We start from the raw sequence: 17,519 nt of genomic DNA on the forward strand, positions 1-17,519 counted from the left end.
TGGGAGTTGAGCTTGTGAAGATGACTTCCAGGGTTTTCAGACTCGCCCCACAGGGAAACAAGGGGCTCTCTTTGGGAAGAAATTCCATTTTGAAGCAGGTGTGTGTGTGTCCGTGTGTCCATCCGTCCCCTAGTCTGCTGTGTAACTGCACGCCTAATCTTAGTACCAGAATTAAAGGTGAGTAGTGTGCAAGGTTAGCCTGGGCTTGCGCCTAGGCCTAGGGTAGATCTTAGGGTGAAGGCCGTTCCCGCCCCTTCCCGCCCTGCCCCGAAGAACACACTTGAGGTGTGTGCTGCGGTGGGGCAGGCTGGTTTGATTTCTGGGCCTCTATGAACTCGGCCTGGGTGTCTTTTCCTCAGCTCAAGCCTGGCGCTCACATACACTAGAGCCACAGCGCCACTTCTGGCTTTGTGGTGCTGAGGAATCGAACCCAGGGCCTCTTGCATGCGAGGCAAGTGCTCTACCACTGAGCCACCTTCCCAGCCCTGCTAGTAAGGGGTTTTCTTTGGTAGTGGGGTTAACACCGGCCATGAGTGTGCGCACCTGTCTATTGTTGCAGGGGTCACCTGGGAGCAGATCCTCTCCCCTCCAGGGCTCCCTGCTCAGGCTGCGGGAAGCCTCAGTTACCTGTGTACTGGCCACCACAGGCATCTGCGGGGGTCTGCCTTAGTGCGGGGGGGGGGGGGGGGTGAACGGGGCTGTCTGGCTGGGCTGATGAGGTGGCCATAACAAGCTCAGCAGAGCAGGGGAATGGACTGGGAGAGGGGGAAGACAAAGTTTCCCAGGGGGAGTAGACGGCGAGCGGGAGGGAAGGACTTGGTTGGGTAGGAAGGATGGACACAGCTTGAGCCTTGAGCCTGTGGATCTGGAGATTTCCAGACCTTAGTAAAAGAATGTTAGTGGAGATACTAGCTGGCTCAGCGCTGAGAAACATAAAGTGCTCAAAGCTGGTGCTCTACCACCTGAGCCACAGCGCCACTTCCAGTTTTGAGTGGTTTATTGAGTGGTTGATTGGAGATAAAGAGTCTCACGGACTTTCCTGCCTGGGCTGGCTTTGAACTGTGATCCTCAGATCTCAGCCTCCTGAGTAAGCTAGGATGCAGATGTTCATAACTCCCCTCCCACAGGGCAGGTAGGCCCAAGCTGTGCCGCAAACATCCCGGCCTGGTCAGATGAACAGAAATATGGCATTTATTTACAAGGCAGGGCGGTTGGGGGTGTTGATCCGCTGGAGGGGCCCTGCCCCCTGCACGGGGCTGTGGGAGGCCTGGAGTCCCCCCTGCCGGCTTGGACGGCCTCCGGCCGGCTACAACAGCGCACCAACCTGGCGCCGGCTGCTTCCTGTGCCCACCCCGGCTCCCCGCAGCAGGTCGGCACGGGTCACGGGTCACCCCACACGCAGGGCACACACCCCGGGTCCCAAGGCGCAGCGCGGCTGGTCCGGCTTTATTCAGGGGCCGAGGAGGTGGAGGTGGAGGAGGAGGAGGAAGAGGAGTCCTCGTCGTCGTCCTCGTCATCCTCGTTGAAGGAGCTGGGCGTCTCGCCCCGGGACCCCGCGCCACTGCCCAGCCGGCCCTGGGTGGCCAGGAGCGGGCCCGCAGCCAGGGCCCCCCCGGTGTGCGCGCAGAGCCCCGGGGGGCCGCTGGGGACACAGACACGGGACGGGTCAGCGCCCTGGGTGCTGCCCTGCCCCCGCCCCCCACCTGGGGTAGCCGCACTTACCTGGGCTGGGGCGCCGGCCCGCTGGAGGCTGGGCCTGAACTGGGAACAGGCTGGGCCGAGTGGAGGAGCGGCCCCTGCAGCCAGGACGCCCCCTTGGAAATGTCTGCGGGGAAAGACAGACAGACAGACAGCATGGGAGACCGGAACTCCCCCCGCCCCTCCGCCTCGCACTCTCCTGTGTCTCTTCCCCTCTGTGCTCTCCTCTTGCCGCCTCCGTTCTTTTTTTTGGGGGGGGGACCAGGACCCTCCCCCATTAGCCTGAGCAGCTAGGGTGAGGGGCGCCCCCCGTCCCCCAAGCTCTCTTACCTGTGACATAGGCTTCCAAGGCCTTGGGCACCAGGGACTTGGCCACTTTGAGGTCCTCCAGAGAGCAGCGGCCCGACTCCAACCCGAAGGACATCCCCATCCGCTTCAGCACTTCCATGTCGTCGTGGATCTCGAAGGCGTTGTCAAAGTTGAAGAGGTACTCAAACCTGCGGGGGACCAGGCCGCTGCCGAGGGACCCGGGGCTGCCTGCCAGCCTGGGCTCCCCTTCTGCAGCACTGGGCTGTGCACACGAGACCAGCGCCGTGCTGCTGAGCTGCCAGCCCTGTCCTTTTGCTGGCAGGACGTGTCCTGAGCGGGGTGGCACCCAGGAGCTAGGGGCCTCCTGCCTCCACCTCCACACGGAGCAGCGTGACTTGTGGAAGTCCTGTCAGGAGGGGCTGAGAGTACATACGCAGCACTCCTGCAGCCCAGACAGCCGGACATGGGTACATGGGAGCTTAGGGCAGGATGACCCAACGGAAGGCCAGTTGGGTCTTAAAAAGATAGGAGGTGGGGCTGGGAAGGTGGCTCAGTGGTAGAGCACTTGCCTTGCATGCATGAGGCCCTGGGTTCGATTCCTCAGCACCACATAAGCAAAAAGAAAAAAGCTGGAAGTGGCGCTGTGGCTCAGGTGGTAGAGTGCTAGCCTTGAGCTGAAGAGCTGAGGGACAGCGCCCAGGCCCAGAGTTCAAGACCCATAATCGACTCCCCCCCAAAAAAAAAATCTGGTGAGGGTGGCTGTTTTACGGCATATGCACCGTATTTGAAGAAAGTGTGTGAACAGGTGTCTGCCACAGGCAAATGGCGACGCACAATGGTCTGCATCAGGAAAGATGGCATCCCCGTAGGGCTCAGGCGGTTTCCGCAATCCAGGCCTCAGTAAACCCCTCATTTCCCCAACTTGAGTCACCGCAGTAGGGAGGCACGTTCCCGTGGGAGGAGGAAAGCTGCAGCTGTGAAGCCGCTCTCCCACACAGCAGGTACGGGTCCTGGCAGGGCTTGTCTGCCTACGGCTTTTCTAAACTGGCAGAGGGACTAACTGCAGCTTTGAATTTTGCAGCACAGGGCCCTGTCTCAGGAGCGCACTGTGAAGGATGTGCGGCTCTGAAGCTTCTGCATGGAAGGTAAGTTACAGAACACTCCAACCTGCTAAAGTGCTGCAACGAACATGGTTGAATGTCAGGTGGGGTGGCGCGTGGCAGCAAGATTTGACTTCAAGGTCAGCCAGACCAAAACCAAAGTTGCTGTGACGTGCCTGTGTTGGCAGCGCTCGCAGGCTGGAGGGCCTGTGCACAGGCGGGCCGGGCCCTACTCACTTGTCGCTGGAGATGCTGCAGTCTATCACGGTCTTTCTGCTGGTGTTGATGAGCACGAAGGGCAGCTGGATGGTGGAGTTCACCGCGGGGGGACCCTGGTTTTGCTGCTCATTTTGCCGGTTTCTCTGCACTAGGTTCTTGAAAGCAATTTGCTGCAATGTTCAATATAAAGATGGTAGTCACTTTGTGTGTGGGTAAACTGCGTGGAATTGAAATGCAAACAATACACTTAAGATACCTTAAGCTGGGGCTGGGAAGGTGGCTCAGTGGTAGAGCGCTTGCCTTGCATGCCTAAGGCCCTTGGTTCGATTCCTCAGCACCACATAAGCAAAAAAGAAAAATGCCGGAAGTGGCGCTGTGGCTCAAGTGGTAGAGCGCTAGCTTTGAGCTGAAGCGCTGAGGGACAGTGCCCAGGCCCAGAGTTCAGGCCCCATGACCAGACCCAACTTAAGCTATAATGAGTCCAGAAAAATTTACAGAAAACAATTAGATTCAATTCTGTGAGATCCTAAGAATACTACTGCCTTAAAATAGATGCTGTGGCCTAGAAAGTGAACACTAATGCCTTCAAAGTCACTGTTGGCAAGAACTAGTTGGCATGGCGGGGCGGGGACGCGCCAGCCCGCCGGAGTGGCCGGCCCCAGCCTGCACGCAGGGCCCGGACAGGCCTTCCTTCCCAGGTGGCGATGAATCGCTTGACTTGGGTTTTTGATTCTCGTGCTCTGCTGTAAAGCAGCTACCCTACGCGCGGTTATAGATGAATATATAACTTTGTAAATCGGAGAGAAAGGTTTGCACTGATGGCACCGTTTCTGTTCCGTTCCAGGCTGAGCTGCTCCTGGCAATGCTGAGCCTGGAGGGACAAGGGTTCTTACTCTGCTATTCCTCCTTCAGGGTCCAGGGTGCATGCTGGGAGGCGTGGGAAATGTTCACCTACTGGAGCTGTGGCTCAAGTGTGCAGACCAAGCACAAAAAACCCAAACCCTGCTCCGGATGCTAAGATCTGGAGGCTCAAACTTCCAAGTCAGCCTGGACAGGAAAACTGGTGTGGCTTGAGGCCTGGTGCTGCCCTTGTGTTGAAGATGTGTTCTTCTGATCTAATCAGAATCACCCGTCAGGTCTCTTCCTGTCTCATCTGTGCACTAGGTATTAACCCCCACTCCTCACCCCCCAAAAAACCTATTTTCTTTTATGGAAGACATTAGAAAAGTGAAGGGACAGCTTGGCTCACTCACCTGTATTTCCTACCTGAACTAAATGTGCACACAACTCCAGAAAACCCAGCCTCCCATTGTTCTACACAATAGTTTACATTACAAAGTCTGCCAAATTCTACCGAGCTATCTAAAAATGGTGCTTTGCAATCTTGAACTCTTGGGCATTGCCTGATGTCTGGGCCCTGCCCCGGAGCTGCTTGTGCTCAAGACCAGCACTCGACCACTTGACCACAGCGCCACGTCTGGCTTTTTCTGAGTAGCTGATTGAAGATAAGCGTTTCACAAAAAATTGGTATTTCTAAAGCTTTATCAAAGCACTGCATGGCCGTAGCACTCAGGTGGCTTCACTATTGTCCTTAACACTGACTGCCTCCACTGAACTCCTGGATTAGAGAGTAACACCCCAACAGTCCAAGTAAGGATGAGTTCCGCCAGGACGGGGTTAGGGCACCCCATTAGGCAATGGTCACTGAGAGGAGGGCCAGCCCGGCGGCCTTACCTGCAGGAGCAGCTCTTGGAGCTGAGCCCGCTTCTGCTTTATCCGCTCCATCCGCCTCTGCTTCTCTATCTTTAAAGTGTAAAAGATGCAGAGTGTCAATGAGCAGCAAGAACACCAGTCACGGATTAAAGGGCGGGACGGGCCGCATGGTGTGTCCACTGCAATGGTATCCTGCCAGTGGCCCTACGTACTTGTGGTGCTCCGCTAACACGGGCCTCTGGCCCCGCACCTGCGCCTTCTGGCCTGCCACACACAGCGGTGTGCGTGATGAGCACTGTGCAGTGCTTGGCACCCTCCTGCGCAGGGAAGGAGCGCTGCAGGGGAACAGGCCTCTGCTGCCCATGTCCAGCAGCGGAGCCAGGGGAGCCGAGCTCGAGAACCCCCCGCCACTGCCCTGGCCGCACACGATGCCGCTTGCCACGGTGCGTGGTCAGCTGACTCACCGGAGCAGGCCTCACCTGGTCACACGCTTCCCGGCAGTTCCCAGCCTCAACTGCTGTTTTCCTCTATCTTTCAACTACCTGAGAAATGGCCACTCGCACCCGGGGCTGCGCTGCGCTGCGGGGGTCGGAGCCTCGCTCTGGGCAGGCAGCCGCAGCCATCGCCGTCACATCGTCGGTGACCCTTACCTTTCCTCTCCTCAGTTACCACCACAGTTTCATGTCTAGATTTTGGGGTCCAGCTCTGACTTGTCTAACTGAGTTTTAATGTCTCCAAAAGCCACTGTTCATCCCGCTCACTCCATTTATGGCCGTGATTAAGTCAAACCAATCACAAGTGTGTGCAGAAAGCACGCTCACACACGGGAGGTTTCTGTATTGCTTGAAGACATCACTCCACAAGGCCGGAACGCGGAGCAGCGTCTCCATTCTGATACACTAATGGTCTGGCAGAGTGTAGAGAAATGCCGGCAGACGCAAACCTCCTATTTCCACATGAAAATGTTCCCGATGTGCAGCGACACCAACCACTTTGTGAAGAGCTTCCTTACCTCCAGGTTTTGACATTCCTGAGCAGAATTGGTGGGCAGTCCGATCCATTTGATTTCTTTCTTCTCCTTTGAAATTATGTTCATCGCCATTAACACATTCAAGGCATCATAAACCCTTCGCCGAATGTTCTTCTGATCATAAGCCTGCTAAAAGTATTTTTCACTGAGCGACGAGGGTTAAAAGGGTTAAATAGTCACATTACTTTGATATATTAAAATCAACACAGTAACTTCAAAATGCTAAACAAATTTTATGCCACTGAAAATAATCTTCAAAACCAATGAGGAAATAAACACTATCATCAGACTGACGTTGGGAAGCATAAAACAATTCGCCGGGCAGGAGGAAGATCATTTTAAAGCAAGTGCTGGGAGATGCAGGATAGGGTGTGGACTCCAGAGAGGGGACTGAGTCACAGGTAGGCGACACTCGGTCACATTAAAAAAAAAAAAAAAATCCAAGGTGGGTCTGGCGGTGCAGGTCTGTAGTCTTAGCTGCAGGTCGGGGAAAGCAGTTCAGGACCAGCACAGGCAAGAAGCTCTCTGGACTCTCAACCAGTGGCCAGCAGTGGCAGGGGAAGCCTCTGTGCACAGATCTCGGCCTAGGTCAGCCAGCGCTGGCACAAGGCCAGGCCTTTTTCAATGTGGAACTGGAGGTGTGGCTCAAGTGGTAGAGTGCCAGCCACGAATGAAAGAGCCAAGTGAAAGCAGGAAGGCCTGAATTAAGCCCTAATACCAGCATACAACAGCCCAAAGCCAAGTAGCTTCCCATCCCATCTGAAAATGTCTATTTAAATGAAACAGTCATTTCAAAACATCAGCACACTCAGGTGGAGGTGGCCCCTAGCTCTTCCCATCCTCCGCTCAAGGAAAACTGGCCCTATGAGGGGAACCGCGTTGCTCCCCAGAACCTCACAACCAACCTACCGAATCAGCTGCCAAATGGTTATTTGAGTTGGTGAACTCCGATACCAGCTCGTCAGCTACTTCGTTATATGACGTTGTACCTTTCCGTTGAACTTTCTCACACACTTTCATTGAAAAATGCCTCAAGCCCTTTCCATTCTTATCTCCCTTTCTGCTTCGTTTACTAGGAGAAAATAAATTGTATCAAAAATGTATATTCCATTATACTTGTTAGAGGTCTCCCTCCTTCACCAAACTGTAAGATGATATAAGAAGACAGCACCAGCTCTTGTTCTGAGTGGTAAAAATTAAAAGCAAATAAAGAGGAGGAAATGTTACCAAATTCAATTTTGGATAAAGCACACAGTGCTTTTCTCTGCACACCACTTGTTTAGTTAACAAATACTGAACGTGCAATATTTACAAATGTGCACTAAACATGGCGCCAGAGTTTCACTGTGTCACTCAGAGTTCCCAGTGTTCCAGTATTTTGACTCAAGCCTGTCATTCTAGCTACTCAGGAAGCTGCTATCTGAGGATAATGGTTTGAAACCGGCCTAAGCAGTTAAGTCTGTGAGCCTCTTATCACCAATTAGTTACCAAAAAGCCACAAATGGAGCTGTTCATGGCTCAAGTAGTAGAGCACCGGCCTTGAGTGAAAAAGGCAAGAGCACAAGTCCCTGAGTTTAAACTCCAGCAGGAGTGTGCACATGGTACACGCACACACACACACAAACAGCAACCGAAGGTACAGAGGAAGAGTATGGTATGTAAATGAGTGCACGTGCCATCACTGTACATAAATACAATTATTAAACAATGGAGAGAGAGGGGAGAGCACATGGCAAGTGGGGCTGAAACCCAGTCATAGGCCCCAACCTGGCCCTGGGTTTGAGATGTAGCATCAAACCCCAACATCAAGGAGACAGTCATGTTTCAGTGATTGCTTGCCAGCCACGTTACCGGCATCAGTCAGGACATGGAACATGGGATATACAACAAAGCTGAGTAGTCCTCATCTGCGGTGCAGGGTGTCAGTACTTTCTGTGTCTTTAAAACCAGGACTTACCCAGCATGGAAAAAGGGCTGAGATGTAATTAAAAGGGACAGCAAGATTTAAGCAAAACTGGTCATGATCTCAGATGGGGGTAGTAGGCGTCTGTTAGGTAAAATTAAGCCACGCAAGGTACCAGCGGCTCACGCCTGTCAGCCTAGCTACTCAGGAGGCTGAGATCTGAGGATTGCAATTCAAAGCCAGCCCAGGCAGAAGAGTTCCCATGAGATTCCAATGAACTACTCAAAAACTGGATGTGGGGCTGTGGCTCAAAGTGGCAAAGCACTAACCATGAGCAATAGCACTCAGGAATAGCGCCCATGACTACCACCACCAATGGAAGTTAAGCAACAGAATTAGAACAAGCTTAACTGCAACCCAGGCATTTAGTCTGGAAAGTTTGCCCCACGATAATAAAGATCCCCAAACTTAATTTGCCTCTAAATTGGAGAACCCACTACAGAGCACCACAGCCTGTGACATCCCCGTGCAGAGCCCGCTGTGTGCATCTGCTTGGACGAGGGAGTAACCACAGTGCTTCATACAAGTCACACAAGTCACGTGCGAAAGCAGAGGCACAGGAGGTATTTCGAAAGAAGCATGCTGTACGCAGGGTTTTAAGGTAAACACATCTCAGCTCAGTGATTTTAGACTTTTTAAAGGATGGTGGGGTTTTGTGAAGGCGGCCAGGAGGTGTCACCAGGGAGGCCACAGTGGCTGTGTGGCTGGTCTGCTCTGCGTCACACACAGCTGAGCCCTGCCACCCCCGCGCCTGGGTGCCCTGGCCCGGGCCTCCACAGCCCCTGGCTCTGCCATCTGTGCGCTATACAGCCCGCCCCTGCTCCTGGGCGGGCTTCTGTCATTTAGTGTGTTTAAGAATCACCTATGTGGGCTGGGAAGGTGGCTCAGTGGTAGAGTGCTCGCCTAGCATGCATGAAGCCCTGGGTTCCATTCCTCAGTACCACAGACACAGAAAAGCCAGAAGTGGCGCTGTGGCTCAAGTGGTAGAGCGCTAGCCTTGCAAAAAAAGGCTAGGGACAGTGCTCTGGCCCTGAGTTCAAGCCCCAGGTCTGGCAAAAACAACACAAAAACCAAAACCCTTGTGTTTCTACTGAAACCACACACAAGAGGACTCAATGCGGACATGAAATCACAGGGTAACTGGATAAAGCAGCTTTGTGAGGGACACCACCCGTTATGTACAGTCCAGCCAGACACCAGCCTCCGCTCGCACAATGCAAAGCCCCTTCAGACTCACACTCACCTCTCTGAAAACTCCGAGTCTATAAACTCTCTAGCCCGTTTTCTATCACTAAAAAGAAAAGAAAGATAGTATAAGCACAACTCTTTCATGAATCATTAATATCCTTTGTCTAGTTGGACAGGAAGACTCTATCTAGACAAAGGAACAAATACAGAAGACGCGTGTGCAAAGTCGAAGCCAAAGTAAGTTCAGTGATTACTTAGGAAAATGGTTGAGACTGACAACTTTACGAACTATCTTAACGTGTGTGTGTTGCACATGGCTGTGTGTGTGGTGAGCCTTCCCCAGGGCTGCGCTTGGCTGTCCCCTTCCCCAGGGCTGCGCTTGGCTGTCCCCTTCCCCAGGGCTGCGCTTGGCTGTCCCCTTCCCCAGGGCTGCGCTTGGCTGTCCCCTTCCCCAGAGCCGGGCGTTCCTCACCTACACGCGCTGTCCGCCGGCAGGAAGGAACTCATGACAGAACTTCCCAAGAGACAATGGGAGCGTCCAGGCATTTTTCTTTTTTTGTTTTGGTGCCATTACAGTGCCTCACGCCTGTAATCCTAGTTACTCAGGAGGCTGAGATCCGAGGTTGAGGTCCAAAAATAGCACAGGCAGGAAAGTCCATAACACTCTTTAACTACCGAAGCGGGAAGTGGAGCTCAAGTGGTAGAGCACCAGCCTTCAACCAAAATGCCAGGAGACAGCACCCAGGCCCCGAGTTCAACCGCCAGTACTGTTGGATACACATATGTGCACACACATGCGCACGCACACACACACACAGACTAAACAAGGAAGGGGGTAGGGGTTAGAAAAGACTGGAACTTTTTTCTGGCAGTACTGGGGTATGAACTTGGGGCTCTGCTTGCTGGGCTAGGGCTCGACCACTGGACCCACACCTACCCAGACGCTTTCTTTCCCACATTGCGCCTCACCATTTTGGTTAGACAGATCTCAGAGAAGACCATGATTTCCCTACCCATGACTCCCATGTGAACAGGATTACAGGTGTACAAGGCTGTACCTGGCAAAGCCTTTTTATTTTTATTTATTTATTTTTTTGTCGGTCGTGGGGCTTGAACTCTGGGCCTGGGTGCTGTCCCTCAGCTCTTCAGCTCAAGGCGAGCGCTCTACCACTTGAGCCACAGCGCCACTTCCGGTTTTCTCGTGGTTCACTGGAGATCAGAGTCTTATGGTCTTTCCTGCCCAGGCTGGCTTTGAACCACGATCCTCAGATCTCAGCATCCTGAGTAGCTAGGGTGACAGGCGTGAGCCACAGGAGCCCAGTAAGCCTTTTTATTTGTAAGGTTTCAGGAGCAGTTGTGGACCCGCTTACCTGGGGACCCAGCCGGTGGCTTCTGTGACGTGTGTCTGAGTGACCATTGCAGGTGCAGGGGTGTACGGACTCCCAAGCAGAACACTTCCAGTGCTGGCTAGCCTCTGCGGTGTGCTTATGATCTGTAAAATCAGCACAAGAAAATAACACTGCCCACCATTAGGACAAGACACCAGGTAGAAAGTAATGTCAACTGCCAACCAACGTACAGGAAAAGACACTTTGCTGCCTAAACAGCACTTTTAACACCAGTCATCAAAAATGTAAGTAACACCTCTCTCTGACTTGCTGACTGACCATAATCCAAAAGCATCATACTCTACACGCTGAAACGTCACAATGCAGGTACCGGAACGCGAGCAGTTATTTGGAAGACTTAAGCTGGTAACTGCCTGTGTCTTCCTATCAGAAAATGACATTTTTTCTTTGAAATTAAGGGTACATACTACTAGAACTTCACTTCCTTGAAGCAAGGAAGTTTCAGAGCCTGCTGTGCGTGCAGAGATCACAGCTGGATTATTAGGTGTTATTTTAGCTTTTTTTCCAACTTTTCCCCAGGGCACTCAATAAAGCACTCCATTATAAAGATAGATTATCCATACTATTAGATTCAGTTACAAAATATGATCATTCAATTGTAATAATGGTGTGATAAACATTTTTGCACAATGATCTTGTCTTTAGTTCCTGTTCTCCAAGATTAGGCTGCAGAAGGGACATTTGTGGAACCAAGAATATTCTTTTCTTTTTTCCAAAAAGGCTCCTTGAACTGGGTGCTGCTGGCTCATGCCTAGAATCCTAGCTCCTGAGGAGGCTGAAATCCAGAGGACTGTGGTACAAAAGTCTCCAAGATTCCATCTCCAATTAACCAGCAATAGACCAGGACAGACATGGGCTCAAATGGTAAAGCAGCAGCTGACCAAGTATGAGACTTGGAGTTCAAACCCCAGCATCACCAAATGAATGAGCCAATGAAAATGAAGGCAAAATTCAAACAGTATCCTGAACTGTAAAAAACAATTCAGAAAGAGATGAGGGTAGGAGTGACACTGTCCAAAAAGAAATATACTCAGCTGGGCATTGGTGGCTCACGCCTGTCATCCTAGCTACTCAGGAGGCTGAGATCTGAGGATCACGGTTCAAAGCCAGCCCCGGCAGGAAAGTCTGTGAGACTCTTATCTCCAATAAAAGCACTAGAAAACCGGAAGTGGCGCTCTGGCTCAAGCGGCAGAGTGCTTCGCCTTGAGCTGAGGAGCACAGGGACAGCGTCCAAGCCCAGAGCTCAAGCCCCACAACCGACCAAAAAATTAATTTTTACTCATGGGGCAGGGAAGGTGGCTCAGGGGTAGAGTGCTTGCCTTGTATCATGAGGCCCTGGGTTTGATTCCTCAGCACCATATAAGCAAAAAGAAAAAAGCCGGAACTGGTGCTGTGGCTCAAGTGGTAGAGTGCTAGCCTTGAGCTGAAGAGCTGAGGGACAGCGCCCAGGCCCTGAGTTCAGGCCCCACAATTGGCAAAAAAAAAAGAAAAAGAAAAAAGAAAAATAATCATTATCAGACTTATGTAATTGTAACCCTCTGTATATCACCTTTATTATAACAATTAAAACATTCATCTCTCAATATCTATTCACTTATTAAAGTATTTTAGAAGTTTAGCTCATGTCTGCAAGTGTTTGCTACTATGTCATTTTGGGATTGGTGAGAAGTCATACCTACCGATGCCTAAGCAACCCTTTTAACAGTGTAATTCTATAATGAAGAAATTAAAACCAAGCCAATAGGGACAACTGTCGGCAAGATGCCAAGGTGCTAAGTGAGGTACTGAGGGAAAGCAGACCCATTTCTCCTCTGAAGGAAGGTCTGTGAGACTAAGCTCGAACTGCCCCCAGAAAACTGGAAGTGGAGCTGTGGCTCAAAGTGGCAGAGCTCTAACCTTGAGCAAAAAGCTCAGGGACAATGCCTGGGCCCTGAGTTCAAGTCCTAGTACTGGCACAAAACAACCACTAAAACACACACACACACACACACACACACACACACACACACACACACACACACACACACACACACACACACACACACACACACACACACACACACACACACACACACACACACACACACAGAGAAAGTTACTATAAGGCTTGATCAACCCATGAACATAAGCAATGAGTCTTTATGGGAGATGAGTCAAACATGCTTAGTACGTCTGAACCTGAATTTTGATATGTCAGATTAAAACTGGAGGTAAAACATACTTTCAGCATTTAACTGATCTAATGAAAAGGAGGTTTTAGAGTTCATAGATCTCTCCAGACACTGGTAATTGAAATGTCATCAAAGGGTTTCTCGGAGGCTTGATTAGTTGGGCTGTAAAACGCGGTGGCTGCGGTCCACCCTGAAGGGTGTCTGACAGCTGCTGCCCCGCTCAGCATGGCTGCACGCTGCTGCCGCCTACAGCTGGAAAAGCAGAGTGCACGCACTGTGGGGGAGAAGAAACCTTCAAAGGATTTCACTAAGACAGAGTTGGCTTTCACCACAACACACACACACACACACACACACACACACACACACACACACACACACACACACACACACACACACACACACACACACACACACACACACACACACACACACACACACACACACATTTAAAATCTTCTGAAACAAGATAGCCATAAGATATGACCTTAAGATATTTATCTATCTGATATACAAGAAAAGGGCCAACATTTTAAACTTACAACAGTCACTGCTGAATGAATTTTACAACCAATAGAACAAGCGTTTCCTGGAGCTTTTTGAGCTTTCTGCCACCCAGTACCACCCAGGGAGACCGAGCCTCCCAGAGAGATGTGAAGGTCAAAGGGCTCAGAGAAGGAAGCCCAGAAGAAGTACATGATGGTGGCTTGCTTTAAGAATTCCCCAACTAAGCCGGGAGCTGGTGGCTCACGCCTGTAATCCTAGCTACTCAGGAGGCTGAGATCTGAGGATCGCGGTTCAAAGCCAGCCCGGGCAGTAGAGACCGTGAGACTCCTATCTCCAATAAACCACCAGAAAACCGGAAGTGGCGCTGTAGCTCAAGTGGTAGAGCGCTCGCCTTGAGCTGAAGAGCTCAGGGACAGAGCCCAGGCCCAGAGTTCAAGCCCCACGACCGACAAAAAAAAAAAAAAAAAAGAATTCCCCAACTAAACACAATCTTTTAACAGCCATGGGAGGAGCTGCTGGTGAGGAGGCCATGTTTCCTCATTTGCAGTGGTGGGAGTGGAACCAGGCAGCGCTGCACCCTGAGTTCACGAGCCCAGCCCAAACAAGGGTGAAGAGTGGTAAGAACGGTCAGGAGAGGGGAGCAGAGCGCGTGGCTTGGTGGTACAGAGCTATAATCCTGACACTCAGGAGGCTGAGAAAGGAGGATTCAAAGTTCAAGGCCAGCTGGACGCTGGTGGCTCACACCTGTCATCCTAGCTACTCAGGAGGCTGAGATCTGAGGATCTCGGTTCAAAGCCAGCCCGGGCAGGAAAGTCTGTGAGACTCTTATCTCCAACAAACCACTAGAAAACCAGAAGTGGCGCTGTGGCTCAAACAGTAGAGCGCTCGCCTTGAGCTGAAGAGCGCAGGGACAGCCCCTAGGCCGAATTCAAGCCCCACGACAGACAAAAAAAAAAAAAAGTTCAAGGCTAGGTTTGACTACATAAAGGAAGAGAGGAGGGGGTGGGAGGACAAGGAAAGACACTGGTGTCTTAGTTCACTCAGGCCACGGGAACGGGCAGGCTGTTGCGCTTCTTTCAGAAAAATGGTGAAGAAGTGACCAGCAAGCGGTGGTGACTGACCTTGAACCCCATTGAGACCTCTCCCAGAGAGAGCTATCACACAAGCAAGGGAACCAGTTAGCTTTCATCTGCTGTAAAAAAGACTTGAAGGCGGGCACCAGTGGCTCACACCTGTAATAATCCTCGCTACTCAGGAGACTGAGATCTGAGGATCAGGGTTCCATCTGGGTTCCAGCCCAGGCAGGAAAGCCAGTGAGACTCTGACCTCCAATTAGCAAGCAGAATAGTGGAGGTGGTGCTGGAGACTAGCCTGGAGCTCAGGGACAGCACCCAGGCCCTGAGTTCAAGCCCCATGACCCCCCCCCCACAAAAAAGACCTTAGGGGGTAATTCATAAACCATAGAAATGTGTGGTGTCAATTCTGGACACTGTGAAGACAAAGTGCCAGCACAGTCAACGTCTGGGGAAGGCTTCCCGCACCCACAGCAGAATCCCGCGTGTACACCTGTGACGCTGAAAGCCCCTTCCGCTGCCACAACGATGACTCTCAACACTCAACTGGAACGTGGGAGGAACACAGCCAGACCAGAGAAGTGGGATTCCACCCACAAATGAAAAACCAAAATGAGTCTGGGTACTGCCCAGGAACGGCAAAAAAGCCAAATTAGGGTGTTGGGCTGACCAGATTCAAGGGGGAACACCAAACTTCCCCTGTGCCTGCCCTTTTATATGGCCAATCCTGAGGATTAATGAGTTTGTTGAGATGTACACAGGAGCCGAGCATCAAGTGGCTCACACCTCTAAACATAGTTTCTCAGGAGGCTGAGATCTGAGGATGTGGTTCAAAGCCAGTGGGAACAGGAAAGTCACTAATTAACCACCAAAAAGCCACAAATGGGAGTAGCAGCTCAAGTGGAAAAGCACTTGCCTTGAGCAAAGAAGCTGAGGGACAGTAGCCAGCCCCCCCCCAAAGAAAAAGTTTCAAAAGAGAAGATTCATAAAAATCTAAGTTCCACTTTGGTACTTGCAAAATCACATTTCACAGACATTAGCCAGGGTCCTGCTCATGTGTACCTACCAGGCTGTGGAGGAGAATGCTTAGCAACTGTTTGAAGAGAGTCTCTGAATCACCTTGAAACAGGGACATTTACTTGAACTCTCTATGAGGTTTTGAGTTAGAGTACATTCTTTACATACTTAGAATTAATTGTGCTTTATCTTTTTTTTTTGGGGGGGGGGGGTCGGTTGTGGGGCTTGAACTCTGGGCCTGAGCGCTGTCCCTCAGCTCTTCAGCTCAAGGCGAGCGCTCTACCACTTGAGCCTCAGCACCACTTGTGGCTTTTTCTGCTTCTGTGGTGCTGAGGAATTGAACCCAGGGCCTCATGCATACAAGGCAAGCACTCTACCACTGAGCCACCTTCCCAGCCCTCGTGCATTATTTCAACTGCTGTAGACAAAACTGAAGTCAGGCTCAGAGACGAAGGGCACAGTCTTCTCTCATATGTGGAAGTTAACCCTAAATTATAAACATCCATGAAAACATGCACACAAAAATTTTGTTTAAAGCTCTGGGATGGGCACATGTAAAAATTAAATGACTAAGGTACCTGAAATTAAGTAGATTACATGGTTAAACAGTTCCAGTCTAATTGTCTTTGTAATTCATGTGGCATAGGTAAAATTTAATTCTAAGACTAGATGGTCTTCTTACCATTTGGGGTCCAACATTCACATTTATTGGTCCTAAGGTTTTTGGCAAAATCTTTGTTGGAGAGTTGCTGTTGGAAACTGGAAATGTAACAAGGATGTTACCTGAAATGACATCAAAATACAGAGTGAGCGCTCCACCCATCCCTCAGGCAGCCCCAGCCTAACCCACTCTAACAGAATTTATAATCACCTCAAAACGGGTACTTACAAACTAGAAGCGTTACTGCAAACCACATTAATTGCTTTGTCGTAATTAGTTTAATTTTACTTACATTTTTATGGGAAACCTATAAAATAACTCCAGTTTGACAGTAATTAGACTTTCACAGGAAAAATACTTTGACAACACAAATCTAGCAGGATTTTGTTGTTGTTGTTGTTGTTTTACAGTAGGGATTTGAACTTAGGGTCTCATGGTTACTCAGCAAGAGCTCTAAAACTTGAGCCATTCCTCCAGTCCAGCTTTTTGCTGGTTAACTGGAGACCGAGTGTTGCAGACTTTTCTGTTCTGGCTGGTTGTGAACCACACTCTTCAGGGGCTCAGCATCCTGAGTAGTAAGGATTACAGGTGTGAGCCATCAATATCCAGCTTGAGAAAAAGATCTTTAACGGATGTCAGAGCAAAAACTAAATATTCTAAATAAATTAAAAGCTAAACTAAACTAAAAGCTCATATTTTCAAAGTATCAAATAATTGGTAGGTTTTTGTCCTTTTGTAATGTTAAAGGGAAAAACCTACCCTGTTTTGTTTGAAGTGTGTTTGCTACGGATCATGGCTGGGAGGCAGGCGAGCAGGCGGCTAGGGCCTCTGCTCCCAGGCCTGATGCGTTAGCTACTTGATGTAGAAGTAGTCACCTAGAAGCCGTTTAAGTGATGTCAACACTTTTAGCACAGCAAAATGGTCCCCAAAGAACCCCTCCCTCCCCCAACGCAAATAACAAGTCAGAAGCGTTTCTTTTTAAGGCTGATACTCTACTACTTGACTCACGGCTCCAGCTTTTTATGGTTAATTGGAGGTACAAATCTCATACTTTCCTGTCTGGGCTGGCTTTGAACCGCAATCCTCAGATCTTAGTCTACTGAGTAGCTAGGACAGGCATGAGCCACCAGCGTCCAGCTAAGTCAGCAATTTTCTTTTTTGTTTGTTTGTTTTGGTCCGGTCGTGGGGCTTGAACTCTGGGCCTGGGCGCTGTCCCTCAGCTCTTCAGCTCAAGGCGAGCGCTCTACCACTTGAGCCACAGCGCCACTTCTGGCTTTTTTCTTTTTTGCTTATGTGGTGCTGAGGAATCGAACCCAGGGCCTCAGGCATGCGAGGCAAGCGCTCTACCACTGAGCCACCTTCCCAGCCCAAGTCAGCAATTTTCTAAATTACAAATATCACCTACTGAACTCTCCAGGGGAAGCCCCTGCTTCTCAGAGCCTCTAGGATGTTAGGATCGCC

The 17,519-nt window shown here is 50.6% G+C and overlaps 1 protein-coding gene across 5 annotated transcripts in view; it reads right to left on the reverse strand.

The window, feature by feature from the left end:
* Window positions 1-1,173: 1,173 nt before the first annotated feature.
* Window positions 1,174-17,519, reverse strand: part of Tfdp2 (transcription factor Dp-2) — a 62,404-nt gene continuing 46,058 nt past the window's right edge. For 3 of the 5 annotated variants that reach the window (XM_070005552.1, XM_070005549.1, XM_070005551.1), the window contains 10 exons: window positions 16,080-16,180; window positions 10,591-10,712; window positions 9,276-9,323; window positions 6,979-7,141; window positions 6,052-6,198; window positions 5,061-5,129; window positions 3,345-3,496; window positions 2,029-2,195; window positions 1,723-1,825; window positions 1,174-1,642 (listed from right to left, as the gene is read on the reverse strand). In XM_070005552.1, the coding sequence (XP_069861653.1) occupies window positions 1,447-1,642; window positions 1,723-1,825; window positions 2,029-2,195; window positions 3,345-3,496; window positions 5,061-5,129; window positions 6,052-6,198; window positions 6,979-7,141; window positions 9,276-9,323; window positions 10,591-10,712; window positions 16,080-16,082 (1,170 nt within the window). In that variant the 5' untranslated portion in view covers window positions 16,083-16,180 and the 3' untranslated portion in view covers window positions 1,174-1,446. Of the gene's footprint in view, window positions 1,643-1,722; window positions 1,826-2,028; window positions 2,196-3,344; window positions 3,497-5,060; window positions 5,130-6,051; window positions 6,199-6,978; window positions 7,142-9,275; window positions 9,324-9,692; window positions 10,485-10,590; window positions 10,713-16,079; window positions 16,181-17,519 lie in introns of those variants that run through there. The other 2 variants (XM_070005550.1, XM_070005553.1) reach the window with 2 other exon arrangements.

Source organism: Dipodomys merriami, unplaced genomic scaffold (genome assembly GCF_024711535.1).
Source record: "Dipodomys merriami isolate MVZ:Mamm:240054 unplaced genomic scaffold, mDipMer1.0.p SCAF_68, whole genome shotgun sequence".
NCBI classification, from domain to species: Eukaryota; Metazoa; Chordata; class Mammalia; order Rodentia; family Heteromyidae; genus Dipodomys; species Dipodomys merriami.